Source organism: Eleginops maclovinus, chromosome 18 (assembly GCF_036324505.1).
Source record: "Eleginops maclovinus isolate JMC-PN-2008 ecotype Puerto Natales chromosome 18, JC_Emac_rtc_rv5, whole genome shotgun sequence".
NCBI lineage: Eukaryota > Metazoa > Chordata > Actinopteri > Perciformes > Eleginopidae > Eleginops > Eleginops maclovinus.
This window is the reverse complement of record NC_086366.1, coordinates 25696023-25716819: the sequence shown is the minus strand read 5'-3', so window position 1 is coordinate 25716819 and position 20797 is coordinate 25696023. Positions and strand designations below refer to the sequence as shown.

General features: G+C 38.0%; 1 protein-coding gene across 1 annotated transcript in view; it reads right to left on the bottom strand.

Annotated features, from left to right (window-relative positions):
• Positions 1–646: 646 nt before the first annotated feature.
• eml2 (EMAP like 2) overlaps positions 647–20797 on the bottom strand; it is a 44471-nt gene continuing 24320 nt past the window's right edge. The window contains 17 exon segments of the mRNA XM_063907376.1: positions 647–2240; positions 5277–5407; positions 10706–10801; positions 10925–11012; positions 13373–13470; positions 13550–13638; positions 14194–14261; positions 14349–14480; positions 14836–14961; positions 15129–15283; positions 15470–15569; positions 16385–16519; positions 16672–16767; positions 16891–17001; positions 17548–17617; positions 18686–18835; positions 19788–19917. Of these exon segments, the coding sequence (XP_063763446.1) occupies positions 2118–2240; positions 5277–5407; positions 10706–10801; positions 10925–11012; positions 13373–13470; positions 13550–13638; positions 14194–14261; positions 14349–14480; positions 14836–14961; positions 15129–15283; positions 15470–15569; positions 16385–16519; positions 16672–16767; positions 16891–17001; positions 17548–17617; positions 18686–18835; positions 19788–19917 (1898 nt within the window). The 3' untranslated portion in view covers positions 647–2117.

The following is a 20797-nucleotide window of genomic DNA, read 5'->3' as shown; positions in this document are numbered from 1 at the left end:
TACAGAAATAAAATAGTAAATACCCCATGAGTAAATGTGCAAAGCTTGAATATGTAATAAAAACGGCAGTTTCTAAGTGATACCTCTAAAAGACATCACAATATAAATTAGCCGCCTTTAGCCCAGCAGCATTGACCATTGAGCATGAGCCATGCAACTGTAATGTTTGTTTATAGCCTAAAGTTTTGTATTCTGCCAGAGCATGTACCCTTCAAACATCATAAAGTGGTGTGAATGTTACTCTGCTTAACAAAACGTGTTTATCAATGAGAGGATTTCCTGCAACATTCCAATGTCTTATGGCCAAAAATCCCAATGCTTTTTGTTGAGGGAGCCTTTGTGATTTTACCAAACATTTCCAAAAAAGTGTAGGATCAGAGCTTTACACACTTTGTTAGCATGATGTCATAAAACTTTCTCATGGGTATTGTTTTCTTTCAATAAATCGACTATTTGTCACCAAAAAAATGTTCAGTTTTTACTTTATATTATCACTAGAATTATTGACAATATAAATTATTTTGAGCTGTTTTAAGTATTGAGCATGACAGGTGACACAAAAAGATAGTATACATTTAATTTAATTACTTAAACAGTTTTCCTCCCTTGTTTCCTGACAACTTAAAGGAACACTAAGAGCCTCCACTCGGTTTTACTCAGGTAAAAACTTTATTAACAAAACAGAAGAAGGCAAAGCACAGCGTAAGCTCACTCCAACAGCACAGCAGCCCACAGTACCCTTCTGTCCACCGCTAAAAGTGCCACAAAAAATATATTAACAACATCCATCAATGTTACAGTTAAATATGAAAATAACACAGCCACTCGGATATAACGCATAATATGTACTCTATAGACCTTTACATCAACAGCATCTACACAGGAGGACAGCCACTCATGCTCACTCTCTGGTGGTGTAGCGCCATCTAGTGACAGTTACAGCAGTGTTACAATCGGAAGGTGGGGGGTGGGGGGGGGGGCACTACAGCCACTTTGTACCTTTGACATTCTGCATCAGCAATCTATAATACTTACAATCTGTATGTTAAGAATCAGGCTGAAGGATGGAAGGTGTTAGAGAACAAGGCAATGAGGTTATTTTAGTAAAGGGAAATACCACCTATTTTAGGAATTCTACAATCTCCCATTGCCCCAGGATAGGTCAGACAGTCTTTACACACATGCACCACTCTTTCTTGAAGCTAATTAAACACCCACTTCTAAATATGACTTTCTGTTTACTACTTCCCTGCAAGGCTCTCACAGGTCAGAAAGTTTAACGCCATGTTTTGGAGCTCAAGGAAAGAGTGTTGCATTATCACGATAACCTATTTATCTCGCCTGGGGTGCAGAAATACAGGAATTCTTAAAGGGTGATGTGATTTCACATGTTTTAACTCTTATATCAAATTTTGTAAGCTTTTCTCGACAGAAATTTGCAAACAAAGCAGCTGTTTTATGAATATGTGTTTTGTGTCTTTATTTTCTTCAATGCACGTGAAAACCCATTTGGAATGATTTTAGGTGAGTAATGAGTTACAGTCAATACGGTTTCTGTTGTATTTTATGTAAATTGAACATTGGCATTGGGTGGGGGTGTAGTGTCTGATCTGAAATGTCTGCTAACGTGATAGCTGTTTAGAAGAGTAGAAACAAGTCCCGTGATGTTAACCCTTAAATATACAGTATAATCCTTGATGGAACAGATTAGCATTCAAAATGTACATGATGTGCTATCAAAGAGCTAGAAGTCCTTTAAAACAGGTGGATTTCCCATTAAAGGGTGTAAGATAAATAGTTAGGCACACGGTTAGTACTAATGCTAAAGCCCAGGTGGGGGGGGGGGGGGGTTGATTTTTCTTTTGGGAACAGTTCCTGCATGGCAACAAATCTCTACATTCTATCACAAGCACTAAATAATATTCCGTTGATTACAATGATACTCATGATCTCATCTGTGGGACACATTCTGGGTTTTTATTTAACGTCCAGTAGGCACAGTGGAGATACTGCCCCCTGGTGGCAGGAGGGTAAAACAGTGAAGAGGTGACGGACAGAGCGGATGCTAGATCAAGCCTGTGTGTGGGGGGGTTAGAGATGTGTGTATGAAACCCCGCCTACACCCCCCACTGCAGGATGCTGGTGTCCTTCCCTCCGGTGGAGATCAGGTGACTGTCGTCGTGCAGGAAGGCAATGTTGGTCACGTGACTGCTGTGGCCACCGTACTCGTGGCTCGGAGCCTGGAGGGGAGAGGCAGAGGAGGGGCGTTAAAAACCACAGGGAAGAGAAGGCTTCAGTGAGATGCTACTGTACTGGGTGTATGGCATGTGATTTAGGAAATATCTTCACTTGGCTTTGGTTAACTTTTCTCCAAATAGGTGAAAACCACTTGTAAAAGAGACTACAATAGTTTCCCAAAATGTAAAGCATGTCATTCTTATATGAATTTGAATATCAATGGTTTTCTATAATGGAAATTAGGGCTTCACAATTAATCAAAATGTAATTACAATAAAGGCTTGTGCTATATTTGTAGCAGGTGTAATATACAGCTCCGGAAAAATGAAGAGCCCACTCCAAATGTTTCTTAAACCTTTATCTCTACATGTATGGCAGTCATTCCAGAGTCTGTTGAATTCCAACACAGTAATGTTGTCAGTAGTTTAGAGAATACAATAAAGCATTTAAAGAAAATGTAACTCAAAGACATACCTATAAATAATAAAACAAGAGAAACTGATCATGCTGAAGTGGTCGGGCCGGGGCTGTATACTAGGGCTGCACGATTATGGCCAAAATGATAATCAGGATTATTTTAATCAATATTGAGATCACGATTAATTATCACGATTATTTGTTAAATTGTAACCAAAACATGTTTTATTGACACACAGGCTCATTATTCCTGCTTTCACATCCAGGTGCTACATTCCTGCTAATGTACACATTTGTGCATCAAAGTAAAATGGGTCTATATCTCGTCCACACTACTGCGTTTCGTTTGAATCCGGAGTTTTAAAACGAAAACGTGACCATTCACGCATACTGGGCATGCGCGTGCCGGTTGCAGTTGCAGCATTATAAAATGCAGAATTTACCTGCACAACAACTGCTACCACAGACAACAAGGTACACAGCGCTTTTACTTCGTTATCCATGTTTACCACTGGTAGTCAAGGCTGATCCGACCCGATACCCAGCTGATCTGACCCGATACCCAGCTGATCCGACCCGATACCCAGCTGATCCGACCCGATACCCAGCTGATCCGACCCGATACCCAGCTGATCCGACCCGATACCCAGCTGATCTGACCCGATACCCAGCTGATCTGACCCGATACCCAGCTGATCCGACCCGATACCCAGCTGATCCGACCCGATACCCAGCTGATTTGAATTTTTCCGGGTAAGGAAGGGTCACATGGTAGGAGCGTGACGAATCAGAGAAGGATACTGGTGATCGATAAGACCCAATCAGAAAGTGCTCATGGGTGCCTACGTTAGCGTTTCCAAAAGTCTGCGTTTCTGCCTGTCCACACTAATCAGCAGCCCCGGGGCCAGCAGCGTTTCCAAAAGCCTCCGTTTTAAAACAAAAACCCAGTATTGTGTATTGTATACGAGGTTTGTTTTCTCCATCACTCGCTAGAAGCGCTAGATTGGCTTTGGAAAAAAACGTTGATACTGAGCGTTCTATGAACCGAAGGACACATTTTAAATATCGCTCGATCACGATTTTGATCGTGGGAAGCCAAAATCGTGATCGAGATTAAAATTTGATTAATTGTGCAGCCCTACTGTATACCATGCACAGTATGTGTCAATATTATTTTAAATTGAAATCAAAGTGTTGGGATATCCAGGCCTACAAATTGTATTCAAATATCTTTGTTTGGGACAGATCCTCTTAAAAAGATAACTGATCATTTTAAATGTATCTCATAATGAGAATAACAATCCAAAAATGCCCATAATACCACAATAACATTGCAATTTCAATAAAAGTACAAATTATAACAATAATAATACATATACATATATATAGATAAGAATATAACATTGTGGAAAATATTCCTATATTATGAAAAACCCATCAAACCTTCAGATTCATCCTAAGGGGAATCTTTGGTGGTCCCACCCCGAGGCTGTGCAACACTGACCGTGAGAATGAAATATTTTACAGCGATAGGATTTTACATTGGTCCATTTCTGCATCAGGATCCCTTTGTTCACGGAGCACAGCTGTTTCTCCCTTCAGCTTTAGTCACCAGCTGTGCCAACGGGTTTCCTCCCACCAGAGTCTTAAACAACAACTCCGGTCTTTGCAGCATGCTGTCGCAGCTAATGGCTGCCAGCCGGTATGAGTGCACAGTTAAGTTTACAGCACAATTTAAAATGGCCTGGGGTGAAAATTTGAAGTTGTTAAAAAATACCTTAAGAGTCGTAACGTGTTTGTGAGCACGGAATAAACACCTGGGAGGAATTGTGCACCGCATAAGTCTGGTGGTGATCCCAAACTGGGGATTTTCTTAAGCATGCTGAGTTTAACACTCTCTTAACTGCTCATCAACACAGGGAACAAGGCCCAATTCCAAACCGACCCGTACACCCTCAAAACCAACTAGTGGGAAGTGAAAGTTATTACCCCCTCCAACAGGAAGTAAATAAACCCTTTAACAAGAAGTCTGGATTGGTCCAGATGAACCTGCTGCCCTACCTGAAACCATTACTAGTAAAGCACACAAAATAAGATACTTATATCTACTGTTATACACATGTTAACAATTTCAAAGTACAATTGAATTAACTTATTCAATTAGGATCACATAAACCTGTGTCTGCTATAGAGAATTAATTGTAAAGTCTTGCATGTTTAAAGTGACTGAGCAAAAACCCAGGTGCCAGATAGACGGTAGTTGGTCCCTACACACCGTCCACCTTAAAGAAGGAGCCTCATTCAGCTGATCGTGACCACAGACGGAGTTCACTCTGTCACAGAGTGCAGGGTGTAGGGGTTGGTTTGGAATTGGGCCGAACACTGTGTCTGTGTGGCTCAGAAGACATTTCAAAAACAGCGGGGGGTAAACTGTTTTATAGCTTTAGATCATTAATACGTCACTGGAGAAGTGTGTGTGTGTGTGTGTGTGTGTGTGTGTGTGTGTGTGTGTGTGTGTGTGTGTGTGTGTGTGTGTGTGTGTGTGTGTGTGTGTGTGTGTGTGTGTGTGTGTGTGTGTGTGTGTGTGTGTGTGTGTGTGTGTGTGTGTACACAGGACTGACCCTTGGTTGGGAGCATGGGAAGGAGAACAAGTGCACTTTGCCAAAGTCATCGGCAGAGGCCAGCAGGGATCCGTCATGTGACCTGCACACGGCGTTAATGTCAGTGCCGTCTGCTCCATCTGGCCAGATCCCTGAGAGGGGGGGAGAAAGAGAGAAAAAGGGTGAGTGAGGGGGGATGCTTCAACCAGGGAACACTGGGCTTTAAACACCCTGATAACTTAGTTCAATTGCGCCGCCATTGTGCATATTTGTTTGGGTCAGATTTAGTCTTACATTTTTGTCCTCATAGATGTTGCAGTTGGAGCTGCTGTGATAAAAAAAATGCATCTGACTTGATCTCACAATAAAGTACTACTGTATCTTATTGTATCTTATTCTTTTATTTACACTTTTTCTCTACAGCCCCGCAAAAATGAAGAGACCACTGCAGCATGATCAGTTTCTCTTGTTTTATTACTTATAGATATGTCTTTGAGTTAAATGATTATTTTATTTTTTATTGTGTTCTATGAACTACTGACAACATGTCTCTGTTTTTTGAATTCAACAGACACTGGAATGGCTGCCATACAGGTAGAGATTGAGATTTAAGAAAAAATTGGAGTGGTCTCTTTATTTTTTCCACAGCTGTATGGTAATGGGTGTATATACATACTTTTATATATACACCCATTCCAAATGATTATGCACATTGGATTTAAGTGTCATAAACATTTAATGTTTTGCTTTTCAATTAAACTCATGGATGGTATTGTGTCTCAGGGCTCTTTGGATCATTGAAATCTATCTCAGACACCTATGATAATCAGTTTACCAGGTGAGCCCAATCAAAGGAAAACTACTTAAGAAGGACGTTCCACGTTATTAAGCAGGCCACAGGTTTCAAGCAATATGGGAAAGAAAAAGGATCTCTCTGCTGCCGTGTCAAAGTGTCAAACAGTGCAATACATTGGACAAGGTATGAAAACATTAGATATTTCACCAAAACTTAAGCGTGATCATCATACTGTGAGGAGATTTGTGACCGATTCAGAGCACAGACGGGTTCGGGCAGATAAAGGCATAATGAGGAAGGTTTCTGCCAGACAAATTCATCGGATTAGGAGAGCAGCTGCTAAAAAGCCATTACAAAGCAGCAAACAGGCATTTGAAGCCGCTGGTGCCTCTGGAGTCCCGCGAACCTCAAGGTGTAGGATCCTCCAGAGGTTTGCAGTTGTGCATAAACCTACTATTCGGCCACGCCAAAAACAATGCTCACAAGCACAAATGGTTGCAGTGGGCTCAGAAATACACGAAGACTCATTTTCAAACAGTCTTGTTTACTGATGAGTGCCGTGCAACCCTGGATGCTCCAGATGGATGGAGTAGTGGATGGTTGGTGGATGGCCACCATGAAGGTGGCGGAGTCATGTTTTGGGCCGGGATCATGGGGAGAGAGCTGGTAGCCCCCTTTGGGGTCCATGAAGGTGTAAAAATGACCGTGGCAAAGTATATAGAGTTTCTCACTGACCACTTTCTTCTGTGGTACAAAAAGAAGAACCGTGCCTTCCGTAGTCAAATCATCTTCATGCATGACAATGCAGCATCTCATGCTGCAAAGAATACCTCTGTGTCATTGGCTGCTATGGGCATAAAAGGAGAGAAACTCATGGTGTGGCCCCCATCTTCCCCTGACCTCAACCCTATTGAGAACCTTTGGAGCATCCTCAAGCAAAAGATCTTTTGCCGTTTTTCCACCAACCCAACGCTGGAGCCAGAGCTGGAGCTGGAGCCGGAGCTGGAGCCAGAGCTGGAGCTGGAGCTGGAGCCAGAGCTGGAGCTGGAGCCGATAAAGATCTGGTTTTTCGTGTTTCCACCGCAGCGGCGGTGGAAACACGAAAAAAACGGATCTTACTGCCCGGCAAGATCCAAGATCCAATACGTCACGCTTACTTCGGAGGGGGGAGATTAGCCTGAGCAAAAACAGTTCATGGCGAGTACAGCGAATACAAGTTGAAACAAGCAGTAGCTCTGAGCAAAGTGACTACAGCGCGACCACACACTGATAAAACACACACTTTATAAAGCCAGGCAGCACTAACCAGGCTCAGAGGGATGCTGTTTATTTTGACCTTACTTTAATCACCATCCGTTCACTGTTATTGATGATTGGGAACAGCAGGCAGACGTTCTCCTGTTGTTTGGTATTATATATCGGATGGAATCAATACATGGGCTACACAGGTTGCCATCAGAAGTAAAATCAAATCGAAAACTACGCCGGTAAAATATGCCTGAAGAAAACAGCTTATGCCTCAATAGGATAGCAAAGTAGTGAAAATAGTCAGAGTATCGCTTGCTATGCTAACATCACCTGTCTAAAGCCAGAGACACTTTCATAACAGCGTTGTGATGCCAAACAGCGTCAATTCAGACTGAACCACATTCACTTATGGGGAGGGGGTATGCATCAGCTTGTGTGACAGTCAGACAGTGAATATTAATCAGTCATAAGAGGGCACGTAAACATCATGACGCAGCTCCACTTGGGAGCGGTGGAAACACAAGGGGTGCTACAGGCTAGAACCAGAAAAGCGCCACAAAACCAAAAGATTGGATCTTGAACCGGATCCGGTTTGGTGGAAAAGGGGCATCAGAAGGTGGGAGGGAGTTCACATCAAAACAGCAGCTCTGGGAGGCTATTCTGCAAAGAAATTCAACCAGAAACTCTCCAAAAAAAAGTTCAATGGATGCAATAATTGTGAAGTTGATATCAAAGGAGGGGTCCTATGTTAACGTGTAACGTGGCCTGTTAAGAGGTTTTTGATTAAAATAGATTTTGATTTCAGTAAATATGACCTCATGCTGCAAACTCAACAAATGACCATTTTTAGTTCTCTGCAACCTATAACATGTTTTGAATCTCTGTTGTGCATAATCACTTGGAACAGTGCAATATGAGCTTTTTATTTTTGGAAAAAACACCTTTATTATTGAGAGGTTTGTTCAATAAAATTCTAATTATTATAAAATAATATCATTTGCATAATAATTTGGAAGGTGGTGTATATGTACATTTTTTATTGACCTCGGGACTGTGGGTAACACCATTTCGATCTTTCTGTCTGTACACACAAATTGAAAGATTGACAATAAAGTTGACTTTGACTTCTGATCTTATCGTACCGAATTCTCGCCTGATGTCATCTATTGTGTTATTGTATCGTATTATCGTACGATCGCATCGTGACACTGTATTGTATGATCGTATTAATCAATCATAGTATTGTACTACACAATATCATATCATCATATCTTGTTATTCTATCGTATTATAGTATTGTATTCAGTGTTGCCAGTTACTTCAAAAAGGTAATCTGATTACTCCTTTAAAAAGTAATTTAGTTACTTTACTGATTACTTGATTTTAAAAGTAGCTAAGTTAGATTACAAGTTACTTTATTAGTTACTTTCAGCAGCTGCCGACAACACCCCCCGCCGCCTCAACATAAATGAGTCCAACATACTGCCCACCCACTTCTTCAACTCTCCCCCTCTTACTGGTTTTGCATCGAAGTCCAGCTTTTGTTGTTTGGGTGGTGCTGGACCTCCTGCTTTAGTCTCAGCTCTCTGCTTCGCTCCACCTGGTGGGACTTGCTCTGTAGTTTGACTGTGCCGTGCTGCGACTCCAAATGTTTCTTCAGATTTGACGTAGTGTTTTTGAAGCTAGATAGCACTTTGTCTCCAGCAGAGAGAACAACGAACCTTAATATTGTCATCTTTAGCTGACAAACTCAAAATAGTGACTGTATCTCCAGCTGGAAAACGCGCATCTCTCTCCTCCTCCATTGTTGGTTACGTTTGTGTGGCTGCGTGGTATTACACGTGAGTTGTCCTCGTGCTGAACACGTGACTTAATTGTTGCAGACGTCACTCCCCGAGACGCAAGAAGAAAGCAAACATATCTCTTTACTCAGGAAAATGACAAAAATAGTAACGCACAGGGACTTGGGTAAGTAACTTTAACCTGATTACTGGTTTGGAAATAGTAACGCGTTAGATTACTCGCTACTGACAAAAGTGGTCAGATTACAGTAACGCGTTCCCGACATCGCTGATTGTATTATTGCATTTTATTTATATGGACATATATTGTATTGAGAGTTTGTCATAAATTCTAATTATTATAAAATATGTATTCATATAATTGGTATTAGGTGTGTTTTATGTATTTTTTAGACCTATGGGTAACCCATTTCATTTTGTCTGTACACACAATTAAAGTATTGATATATAAGTTGACTTTGACTTCGACTATCGTACCGATTCTCGTATGTCATCTATTTGGTATTATTGTATGTATTATCGTCATGCCGTGACACTTATGTATGATGTATTAATCAATATGTATTGTATCAAGTATCGAGTATATATAGTTTGGTTATTATATCGTATTATAGTATGGTATTCAGTGTTGCGTTTTAAAGTATTGATATTTTAAAGTAATTTAGTTATTACTGTTACTATTTAAAGTAGCTAAGTTAGATTACAAGTATTTTATTAGTTACTTATCAGCAGCTGCCGACAATACCCCCGCGCCTAATAAATGGTCCAACATACTGCCACCCATTCTTCACTTCCCTTTACTGGTTTTGCACAAGTCCATTTTGTTGTTGGGTGGTGTGGACTCCTGCTTTAGTTCAGCTCTGCTTCGCTCCACTGTGGGACTTGCTCTGTATTTGACTAGTTGCGTGCTGCGACTCCAAATGTTTCTTCAGTATTTGAGTAGTGTTTTTGAAGCTAGTATAGCATTGTCTCACAGATAGAACTACGTAACCTTATATATGGTCATTTAGGCTGACAAACTCAAATAGTGACTGTATCTCCAGTGGAAAACGTCATTCTCTCCTCCTCCATTGTGGTACTTTGTGTGGTGCTTTATACCGTGATTGTCCGTGCTGAAACGTGTTATTGTTGCAGACGTACTCCGGTATCAAGTAGAGAATATAGTTTATTATCAGGAAATGACAAAAATAGTAAGCACGGGACTTGGTAAGTAACTTTTAACCTGATTATGGTTTGGAATAGTAATGGTTAGATTACTCGTACTGACATAGAACCGTATTGTTGTATCGTATTATAGTATGGTATTATAGTATGGTATTATAGTATGGTATTATAGTATGGTATTATAGTATGGTATTATAGTATGGTATTATAGTATGGTATTATAGTATGGTTTTATAGTATCGTATTGTCATCTCGTTTTATCGTCAAAAATCCTTTCTGCTTTTTGCTCCGGGCCATGCAATTCTAAAATGCACGGTGTATAAAATAATTAACTTTACAATTCACCTGATGACACTGTGGGAAGAAAAACATATATTTGATCTCAGGTGGGTGATCTTTAGATGATCCAATCCCACAAGAGAAGAGAGCTGTGGACCTACCGAAGGTGTTGAAGCTCAGAGTGCAGGTGGAGGAGGCCCACTCCTGGTTGCGCACCGTGTCCATGCTGGTCACATGTTTACCACTGGAAGCCTCCCCTGAAAGACAAAACATACATTTAACATTGTGTCTGTGTATTTAAGTTTACATATTTGATCATCATTTCCTATATTGGCAGTGTAATTAAAGAGTGAGCTACGGAGGGAAGATGGGGGACGTACAGAAGAGGGTCTCGTAGTCTCCTGAGTTGGTGACGATGTACTGGCTGTCAGAGGACCAGTCCAGGTGGGTGACGAAGCTGGAGTGACCCTGGGGGAGCGGGAGGAGTAAATATTGTTTTATTAAAGATCACACAGTGAATCAAGGGTTCCATTCCAAAACTTGACTGAAAAAAAACATGTGAAGACATTTCTCAGTGAGTGAGTGGGTTTTAATATTCAATTGTGCTTTTTCATTTGACCTTTTCAAAAGTTTATTTTTGGGACTGAGATACAAATATAGAGCTGCAGGAATGAGTCCTAAAACCCAGTTATGAGTTAGCATTTTACCACTTCCAGTTCCCTCGCCTCAAAGTCTTTTCAAAACAGCTTTTGTGGTTAGAAGAAGAAATATATATGTTTAAGGTTTAGTTCTGACATAAAACACGTCAGTAAATACCCCACTGGTGAATTTAAAAACTGTGGTTATGCTAAAATATATATAATATAGATAATATAAATAATATAGATAATATAGATAATATAAATAATATAATAATATAAATAATATAAATAATATAGATAATATAAATAATATAGATAATATAGATAATATAGATAATATAGATAATATAATATAGATAATATAAATAATATAGATAATATAAATAATATAGATAATATAAATAATATAGATAATATAAATAATATAGATAATATAAATAATATAGATAATATAAATAATATAAATAATATAAATAATATAAATAATATAGATAATATAAATAATATAGATAATATAGATAATATAGATAATATAAATAATATAGATAATATAGATAATATAGATAATATAGATAATATATATAGATATATAGATAATATAGATAATATAAATAATATAGATAATATAAATAATATAGATAATATAAATAATATAGATAATATAAATAATATATATAATATAAATAATATAGATAATATAAATAATATAAATAATATAAATAATATAGATAATATAAATAATATAAATAATATAAATAATATATATAATATAGATAATATAATAATATAATAATATAGATAATATAAATAATATAGATAATATAAATATAGAATAATATAGATAATATAAATAATATAGATAATATAATAATATAGATAATATAATAATATAAATAATATAATAATATAAATAATATAGATAATATAAATAATATAAATAATATATATAATATAGATAATATAGATAATAATAATATAGATAATATAAATAATATAGATAATATAAATAATATAATAATATAGATAATATAAATAATATATATAATATAGATAATATAAATAATATAGATAATATAATAATATAAATAATATAGATAATATAAATAATATAGATAATATATATAATATAGATAATATAAATAATATAAATAATATAGATAATATAGATAATATAGATAATATAAATAATATATATAATATAGATAATATAAATAATATAGATAATATAATAATATAAATAATATAGATAATATAATAATATAAATAATATAAATAATATAAATAATATAGATAATATAAATAATATAGATAATATAGATAATATAAATAATATAGATAATATAGATAATATAAATAATATAGATAATATAGATAATATAAATAATATAAATAATATAGATAATATAGATAATATAAATAATATAGATAATATAAATAATATAAATAATATAAATAATATAGATAATATAGATAATATAGATAATATAAATAATATAAATAATATAGATAATATAGATAATATAAATAATATAAATAATATAGATAATATAAATAATATAAATAATATAGATAATATAAATAATATAAATAATATAAATAATATAGATAATATAAATAATATAGATAATATAGATAATATAAATAATATAGATAATATAGATAATATAAATAATATAGATAATATAAATAATATAGATAATATAATAGATGAACGACGATTGCTAAAAAACATCAGGTATGATTTCTGTGAAATGGCAAAGAGGGGTGGGAAGGGGGAGGGAAGGGGTGGTGTGGGAAAGGGACTCCCTATCTTTTTTCTTTGATTTTTCTTTTTGTATTATTGTCTTTATAATTTGCATCCATGTATACAAGACCCTCTGTGAGGACAAGACAATTAAAAAAATAATTTAATAATTTTTCTAACAAGTGGCTAATCACAGCGTACATTTGCCGCCTTTAGCTTAGCGGTGGTGACGTGGAGTCATGTGACCTTGCTGTGGTTCCTTTATAGCCTAACATTAGCTTTTCACTTCATATGTGGAGATTATCTTGCTGAACCAAACCTGTAAGAATCATAAACATGTGTTTGCCACAGATCTTATTTTCAGCAATATTCAGAAATCCGAGGGAGCACTTGTGATGCTAGCTCCAGTGAAGGTGGTTATTATCTTAGGGATATATACTCACAGTGCATTTCCCCACACGGCTGTACTTGCGGCCATTCTCGGTCACAGCGTAGATGTAAACAAAGTTGTCGTGGGAGGCGACGGCCAGGAAGTTACCGTCTGCAGGAGAGCAGGAAACAGAGTTACTATGCAGAGTTTATACCAGACATGATATACCGTAAAGTGAGTGAAGCTTTACCTGGAGAGTACTTGATGTTGGAAATGATCTCATTGCCGTCTGTGTGCATAGAAACAAGATCCCTGGTGTCAGTGTCCAGCACCAACCACCTGCAACACACACACACACACACACAGTAAAAATCCAAGGAAATGCCCCTCACAAGGTCACACAACCCAAGATGATGTCTTGTTTTGTCCAATAAACAAATAAATAAACAGTAAATAAAACAGAGCAGGCAGAACAGTGAATATTTCCCCTTTTGATCAATTATTGTTATTACTTTCCTGATGATAAACATACTTATTAATTGACGGATTGCCTGTTTCAGCACTATATTAGTTAACTTGTTTATTGACCTTGAGAATCAATAAATGACTTATTCATTTGTCTGCTACATACTTGTAGGTTAGGGTAGCTATTTTGAGTATTTAATGTATTTTTTTAATCTGTTATAAAAATGTAATACATACATTTATTTGAACACTACCTGTAAATGAAAAAAATCCCCTTTGTGGCTCTGCCAATACTATTTTTCTTACTTAAATATGTATATCTATTTAGATATTTAATCCAAATTCAGATATCCCTCCTATAAATAATACATAATAGTTGTTCTGCCTGCTTTCAATGTTGTGTTTCTGCTTTGTAAGTGTGAGGCCGACCTTCCAGTCATGGTTCCCACAGCCAGGACCCCCCCGCTGGGATGGAACCCTGCAGACCTCCCTGGATCCTGGAGCAGAAACAGCAGGAATGAGTACACTGACATTACATTTCCATGACACCCTGATGTTTAAGGCACAGAATAAGTCTCCATCACCTCGATGGTTTTGCTCCAGAGGGGCTGATGGGAGTTGGTATCCCAGAGGTGAACCTGTTTGTCCTGAGCACAGGTGACAAACTGCTCCATGGAGGGGTGGACGTCCAGACCCCACAGCTCATCCGTGTGACCCTAAACACATCACATGACCACATGTCTTAGTTAATACACCACAGACTGCAGCAACACAGATATGTCTGTGAGCACCTTTAACTATTGGCTAAATGATCACGATTCTTACTTTAGTTTCATATCTTGTTTCTTTTCTTTTCTTTTATCCTTTATTTGCACATTCTTACTTCTGATATTTACATAAATAATTGTATTTTCTACCTTTAATTTATGCTTATATGGAACCGTCAAAAAACCCAATTTCCTCAGGGATAAATAAAGTATTTTTGATCCTGAAAGTGTGCTCTTCTTAAAGCTTACAGTGTGTGTGTGTGTGTGTGTGTGTATCTGTGTATCTGTGCGTGTGTGGGGTTACCTGTACAATAGGAGTCATTGTATCAGGGAACGCTGCTCTGATGATGGCATTCTTGGTGGTTCCGACGAACAGTTCCCCAGGTTTCCCTTCAGCCAGAGCCCTCACAGGACCAAGAGACTCGCCCACCTGAACACACACACATACACTTCCTTACAGACAGCCCATACAGTCATTTAGACTTGAAAAAGTATTTAAAACACCACGAAGAAAGAAGGACATATACAATAGATGCCTCCCAAAAAAGAGAAACTGATTCTCTCCTCAACATGATTCTGTCTCTGTGGATCCCTCACCTCCATCTCGGCCTGTTTCCTGTAGTCGTGGTCCCACAGCACCACCTTACGGTCCTTCCCTCCCCCGGATACCATGGTGCCATCCTTCAGGACACAAAGAGAGAAGATCCCGCCCTCATGGGCCCCCGACACCACCTGGCTGATGCGGTTCCCACCTGTCAATCAAAATAAACAGGTCAGTCAGAAACCAGAGGACATCTTTTATATTCTAGAAGTGAGAAACCTGACAAAGAGCATTTTCTCAGAAGAGTAACACATTTCCATGCCTTCTGTTAGTGTTTGGTGCATCTCTAAATATCTGTAAACAATGTTTGTATCGTTGTGATGCATTCAGGCTCTACCTTTGGCCCAGACGTAGATGTTCCCGCTGGAGTCTCCTGTGATGGCGTCTCCGTTCTCAGCGAACGCCACACACAGCACGTACTTCGGCTTCTCATGTTTCTATAGAGAGACATAGAGGGAGGGGGGTCAGTGCACACATTGCTAATGTAACAAGAGAAGGAGGAAATACAACCTGAACGTCTCTTTGCTGCTGTGCTGTTTGCACACATGTAAATAAGGTGATGTGCTAACAGCTGGAGTAAGATTTACCTCTTTCTATGCAAATAAGCTTACAGTAATTGCAAAAACAATCTAATTCCGATCTAAGCTAATAGCCACATGGGGAAATCAGATTAGACATGTTTATTTCATCCCGAATTGGGTTTTTTTTTTGGCTCACAGCAGCGTGTTTACAGGAGTAAAAAAATAGAAATCGACAAAAGAAAATGTAAATTGAATAAAATTAAGCAGGAAATATAATGTTTATGAATACAGTATCTAAAGAATACATGAAAATAAGCAGAATTCACTATAACAGACCGATCTGCTGCTCAAATAAACATTATAATTATTTGCTTTTTCAGAGAGTTGATGGTTACTGGAGAACATCTATATATTGAATTCCTTCCACTGTAAATTATGTCATGCCACCTGAATTATAAATATTATCATAAGCATCAGGCCTATTATTTTACATTCAGACTGGCATATCCGTTTCAAACAGGGTTTCTCTCAGTCGGTTCTTGGGGCCAAGGCAATATTAATACGTTTCCACAACTGCAGTTAATAATTGCAGTTAGCGGCAGTAGTATTTGTGTGCTATTATTAGCATAATATATTTTTGTAATCTTCATTTGTATTGATATATTCTTTTATCTACTTTGGTGTTAGTAAGGTGGTGTTGTTTAGGAGAGTGGTATGAGCGGTTGCCGCACCTCGAACAGGCCCTGTCTCTTGGACAGAGTGTTGCCCTCCATGGTCCAGATGTTGATGTGAGACTTTCCACAGGTGACGATCACGTTGGCATCCATCGGATGGAACACAGCGCCCAGGACCGAGTCGTTGGAGCACTGCAGAGACAGCAGGCATGAAACATGGGTCTCTACCTCACACAGCAAGGGAATAATCTATAATATTGCAAGCCCTTTTTCCATGCTGGTGATATATACTGTTTGTTAATGATAAACAGGGGATCAATCATAATACAAAGGTCAAAGGTTACCTTAACATCAGCCAGTTGCTTCTCCTTCTGCCAGTTCCACACCGTCAGGATATGGTCGTTGGCGTCGTCCACAGCGCAGAGGAAGGAGCCGCCGTTCTGAGAGAAACCAACAAGTCGGATTTATAAAAACAGCAAAAGGACAGTTTTTTATTTGGTTTATTAAAATGCATGTATTTACTAAACTTTGCAAGAACTCTGTGAAATCTACAGGATGCTTACCGACTTGGAGAAAGCCACGCAGGTGACGGCTCTGTCGAACACTCCCATCCCGATCACATGCAGGGTGTTAAGGCTCACAGAGTCCCACACACGCACGTGAGGAGCCAGCAGCTGAACACGGGGTCAGAGATTTGGGAGGACATTTAGAAATTGGATTACAAATTGTACCATTTATTTGTTGATGACTAAAGTGAAAAAATAAGGAAGCAACTACAATTCAAAAACGGAAAACTTCAATAAATCCTCATTCCATTCATTCTATTGAACATGGAAGGAACACTGTCCGAAGACGGTCACAAGAGGACACAATTTCACACAGAATGGAGGAGTGTGTGTGTGAAGGAGGGGTATTGGTGTGTTTTGCCAATATGTCCATGCTTCTGTTTTACATCAACAGTTATTTATTTCATTTAATAACGTCTTTATTTTGGGAAAATATGAAAATGATCTAGCTTAATGATAGGGTCTTCAAACCCTCACTCTGTCAGTAAAAAAATACAATTATATAAAAAAAAGATTAGTGTCAGACAAACGCATGATACAGGAAACCAAAATGCGGGATAAGATGAAACATACTTAATGTATGTAGTTCATTTTCTTAGCTGTTTTACATATTACATGTTTGAGTTTGTCTCTGTAATCAGCTTTTCACCGTACCTTTCCATCTTTAGAGTTTCCAGCCACTTGCCCCGTTGCTATGGTAACCATGTCAGGGTGCACACTCAGGCTACGAAGAGAAAATGTAAATTAGGTTTCTCCCCTCTGGCTTTTATGCAGATTCCAACAGAGGATTCTGGTTCAGACATCATAGAGTAAACATATCACTGGGAAAATGTTAGCACTAAGTTCTGTCTCAACTGGGAGATGTTTTTAGGATTTTCCATCACTTAATACTGTTCTCATGACTAACACGGTCTTATTGTGGCACCTGCTTTCAATTTAGGACATTCAAACTAAAGGAATAAACACTGAATCCTTTAGAAAGCAGGAAGAACAGGAGTATTTATAATGAAGGCGTGGGTGAGATGTTGGTTGCTGCTTTCCCAGCATGCCCCAGGGGGATTCAGTGTATTTACATCCATGTGGCTCCAGTCAGAGCTCATTCACGTCAGCTAAAGCTCATTAAGGAAACCAAAATCCCATTCAGGCCCCTTGCATCAAGCTGTTGATGATGTGTCTGACCAAATCATCAATGATGTCACCCACAAGCAGTTCAAACGTTCTCTCTCTTGTCGGTTACTAAGGTTTGGAGTTTAGCAATTTTAATTTGACAGCATTAGATGGATTCTGAACAATGCCATTAAGCATTTATACGTTTCAAAAGCACTAATGTCTTATAAACGGTCACTCCATTAAACTAATGACTGTACATCCTGTTGTGAGCAGAGACAATAAATGATCAGTATACGTGTCATCTCAGCAGTAAGCCCTGCGTCCCCTCACCACTATGACACCAGATTTAATGTAATGAGAATATTATTTACTAACCACCGGCTTTGAATTTTTCCCTGGCGTAGGATATACTTTTGTTTAGCTAGCAATGTGTATGTATGTAGCTAACATAATTCATCCACATGGTAAAATGCACTTAATGTAATGTCACTTTGGATAAAAGCCTTAGCTCATTGTATTTTTGTGACCACTTTTAGATATAAAAATAGTTACAGTCATCGCATATACAAATATTTAAGTATACATTTAGTCTCAAACTGTGCAAGAACCTCTTCAGCCCACTAGATGGCGCTCTGAGGCCCACCACTGGATTTCAGCCCTTATCAGCCGTCTGTTTCCTCACCATTTGACGTCATCGTTGTGGCCCAGGTAGTGTCTCTGCTGCTGCTCCTCCGTGTTGTACAGCACCACCACGGAGGCGTTGAAGTACACAATCTCTCCGGTGGGCAGCAGGTAGAGGTTGGAGCGGCAGTCACGCCCGCGGTAGCCGTACCTGATCAACGCTTTAGTTAGGGAACAACAGGGGTGCAGCTGGACCAGCAGAGAGAACATTATAATATTCTGATTGGAGGTAATTAGTGTTCCTATGGGAAGGTAAATCTACAAAGAATGAAACCAATTTCCATGATAAGAAACCAAGCATACTCACTTCAGGTGATCATGCACGTACAAGAAAAAGTATTGGATTTTTCTGGTTTTATGTATTAATTGGTAACATTTTATAACCCAATTATAAACCAAAACAGTGCTAAATCGCTTCATTCATAGAGTGAAGACTGATGAATATCTAAACTCTTAGGGACCAGTCTCAATCGTAGGTCTTCTGAGATCGTTTTTTTTTGCATGAATGAATGGTTCAGATCAGCAGATGCTTTTTGTGAAGAACAAATTCAAAATGCTTGGGTGATTTTGATTTGTCAAACTAGCTCTAACCACACCTCCACTGATGGAAACAAGGTTTGCTAACTCCTCACGTAATTAGCCTTTGTTGAATTGGAGGGGTTTACATACTTTTTCCAACTGAGAATGTTTGTATTCAATGTGGAAGGAAACTAAAGTATGATGTTTGAGTTATTAGGTAACACGGATGGTTTATGTTATTGTTTGCACCACAGCTTAAGATCAGACTATATTTTCAGAAACATTTGTACATAAATGTAGGTTATTATAAACGATTGATTTCGTTTTTCTGGCCACTGTCTGATGGAAATCCAAGAGTTGTATGAACTCAAGTTTATATGTAACTATGTGCATTAATAAAGTCTAGCATTCATTCACTTATATTCACCTGTTCAGGTTTTCTGTCATCTGTCAATGTGCACCCCTGAAGACACAGAACTCCCAGTTTCACACCTTCTGATCATAATAAGAATCCATTCATTTTGTTATTCCTTCATCCACAGCTTAATCTATTTCTCAGTTTCCCTCCCCAGCCTGAAGGATACACCCACTGCAGTTTGAGTTTGCGGTCCGGCAGCGCCACCTTGTTGTCCAGGCTGTAGCTCTCCCTCTGCTGGTCAGGAAGGTGCATGGTAACGGGGCGGCCTCGGAGGAACATCCTCACGTAGCCGTCCTCTGGAGGGTGGGAGAGGGGGGGGGGGGAAAGAAAGACGGGAGGTTAAGCAGAGAACCAAAAGTCCTGCTGCAGAGAAAGACTCAGTGTGGTCTGCAGAGGAACACGGGTATGGAATGATAAAAACTCTTTATCTGTGTCTGTTTAAAATTAGAGCTTAAGGCCGCAGTAGTTATTAAAAAACATTTTAAAGCACTGAATGTCTGAGGAGTTCTAAACAAGTTACTTTGAATTGCATTTCATTTGTAAAAAATGTTTTACCTCGCTGTGTTCCTTAAATTTGACGCATTTTAAATTCATGTTAGATGAATTAATAGATGTTTTGGGACCATTTAGTAGTTGGGGTAAGATTAGTTTGAGGGTAAGGGTATTGATTTGTAGCTCTTAAGTGTTTCTGTATAATACATACATTTTTTCCAATTCTACAGTTTGAAATAATATTTATTGTACATCATGTTTATGTTTAGTGTCTGGGCCTCTGTTCTGGAGCTTTGGATAGTTTTTCAGGGTGTCCTATTTTAAACATCTTCATTATGTCTCAGGTTTTTCTTGTATTTTTAAAGTGTTTGTAGATCAAATTAACTCAACTGAAATAAAAGGAGGAGGAGGGGACGGGACAGTTTTCTTTTTTTTAGAGTTAACGTGTTTCCATTTATTTATTCAACACATGGCAGTTATTTTAAAACTGTACACAAATTGTATAGCACATGGTGGAAATGAGCAGGGAGAGGAACATCTTCATTTACCTGCCCCTTAAAATAACAATAACAAAAGCAATATTCTGTCAGCCATAGTTGCTTACAAATACCTACAGAAACACAACATCAGATCAAAAGTCACTTCATATTGACTGATTACTTTTCCTTTATACATTTTCTTAAA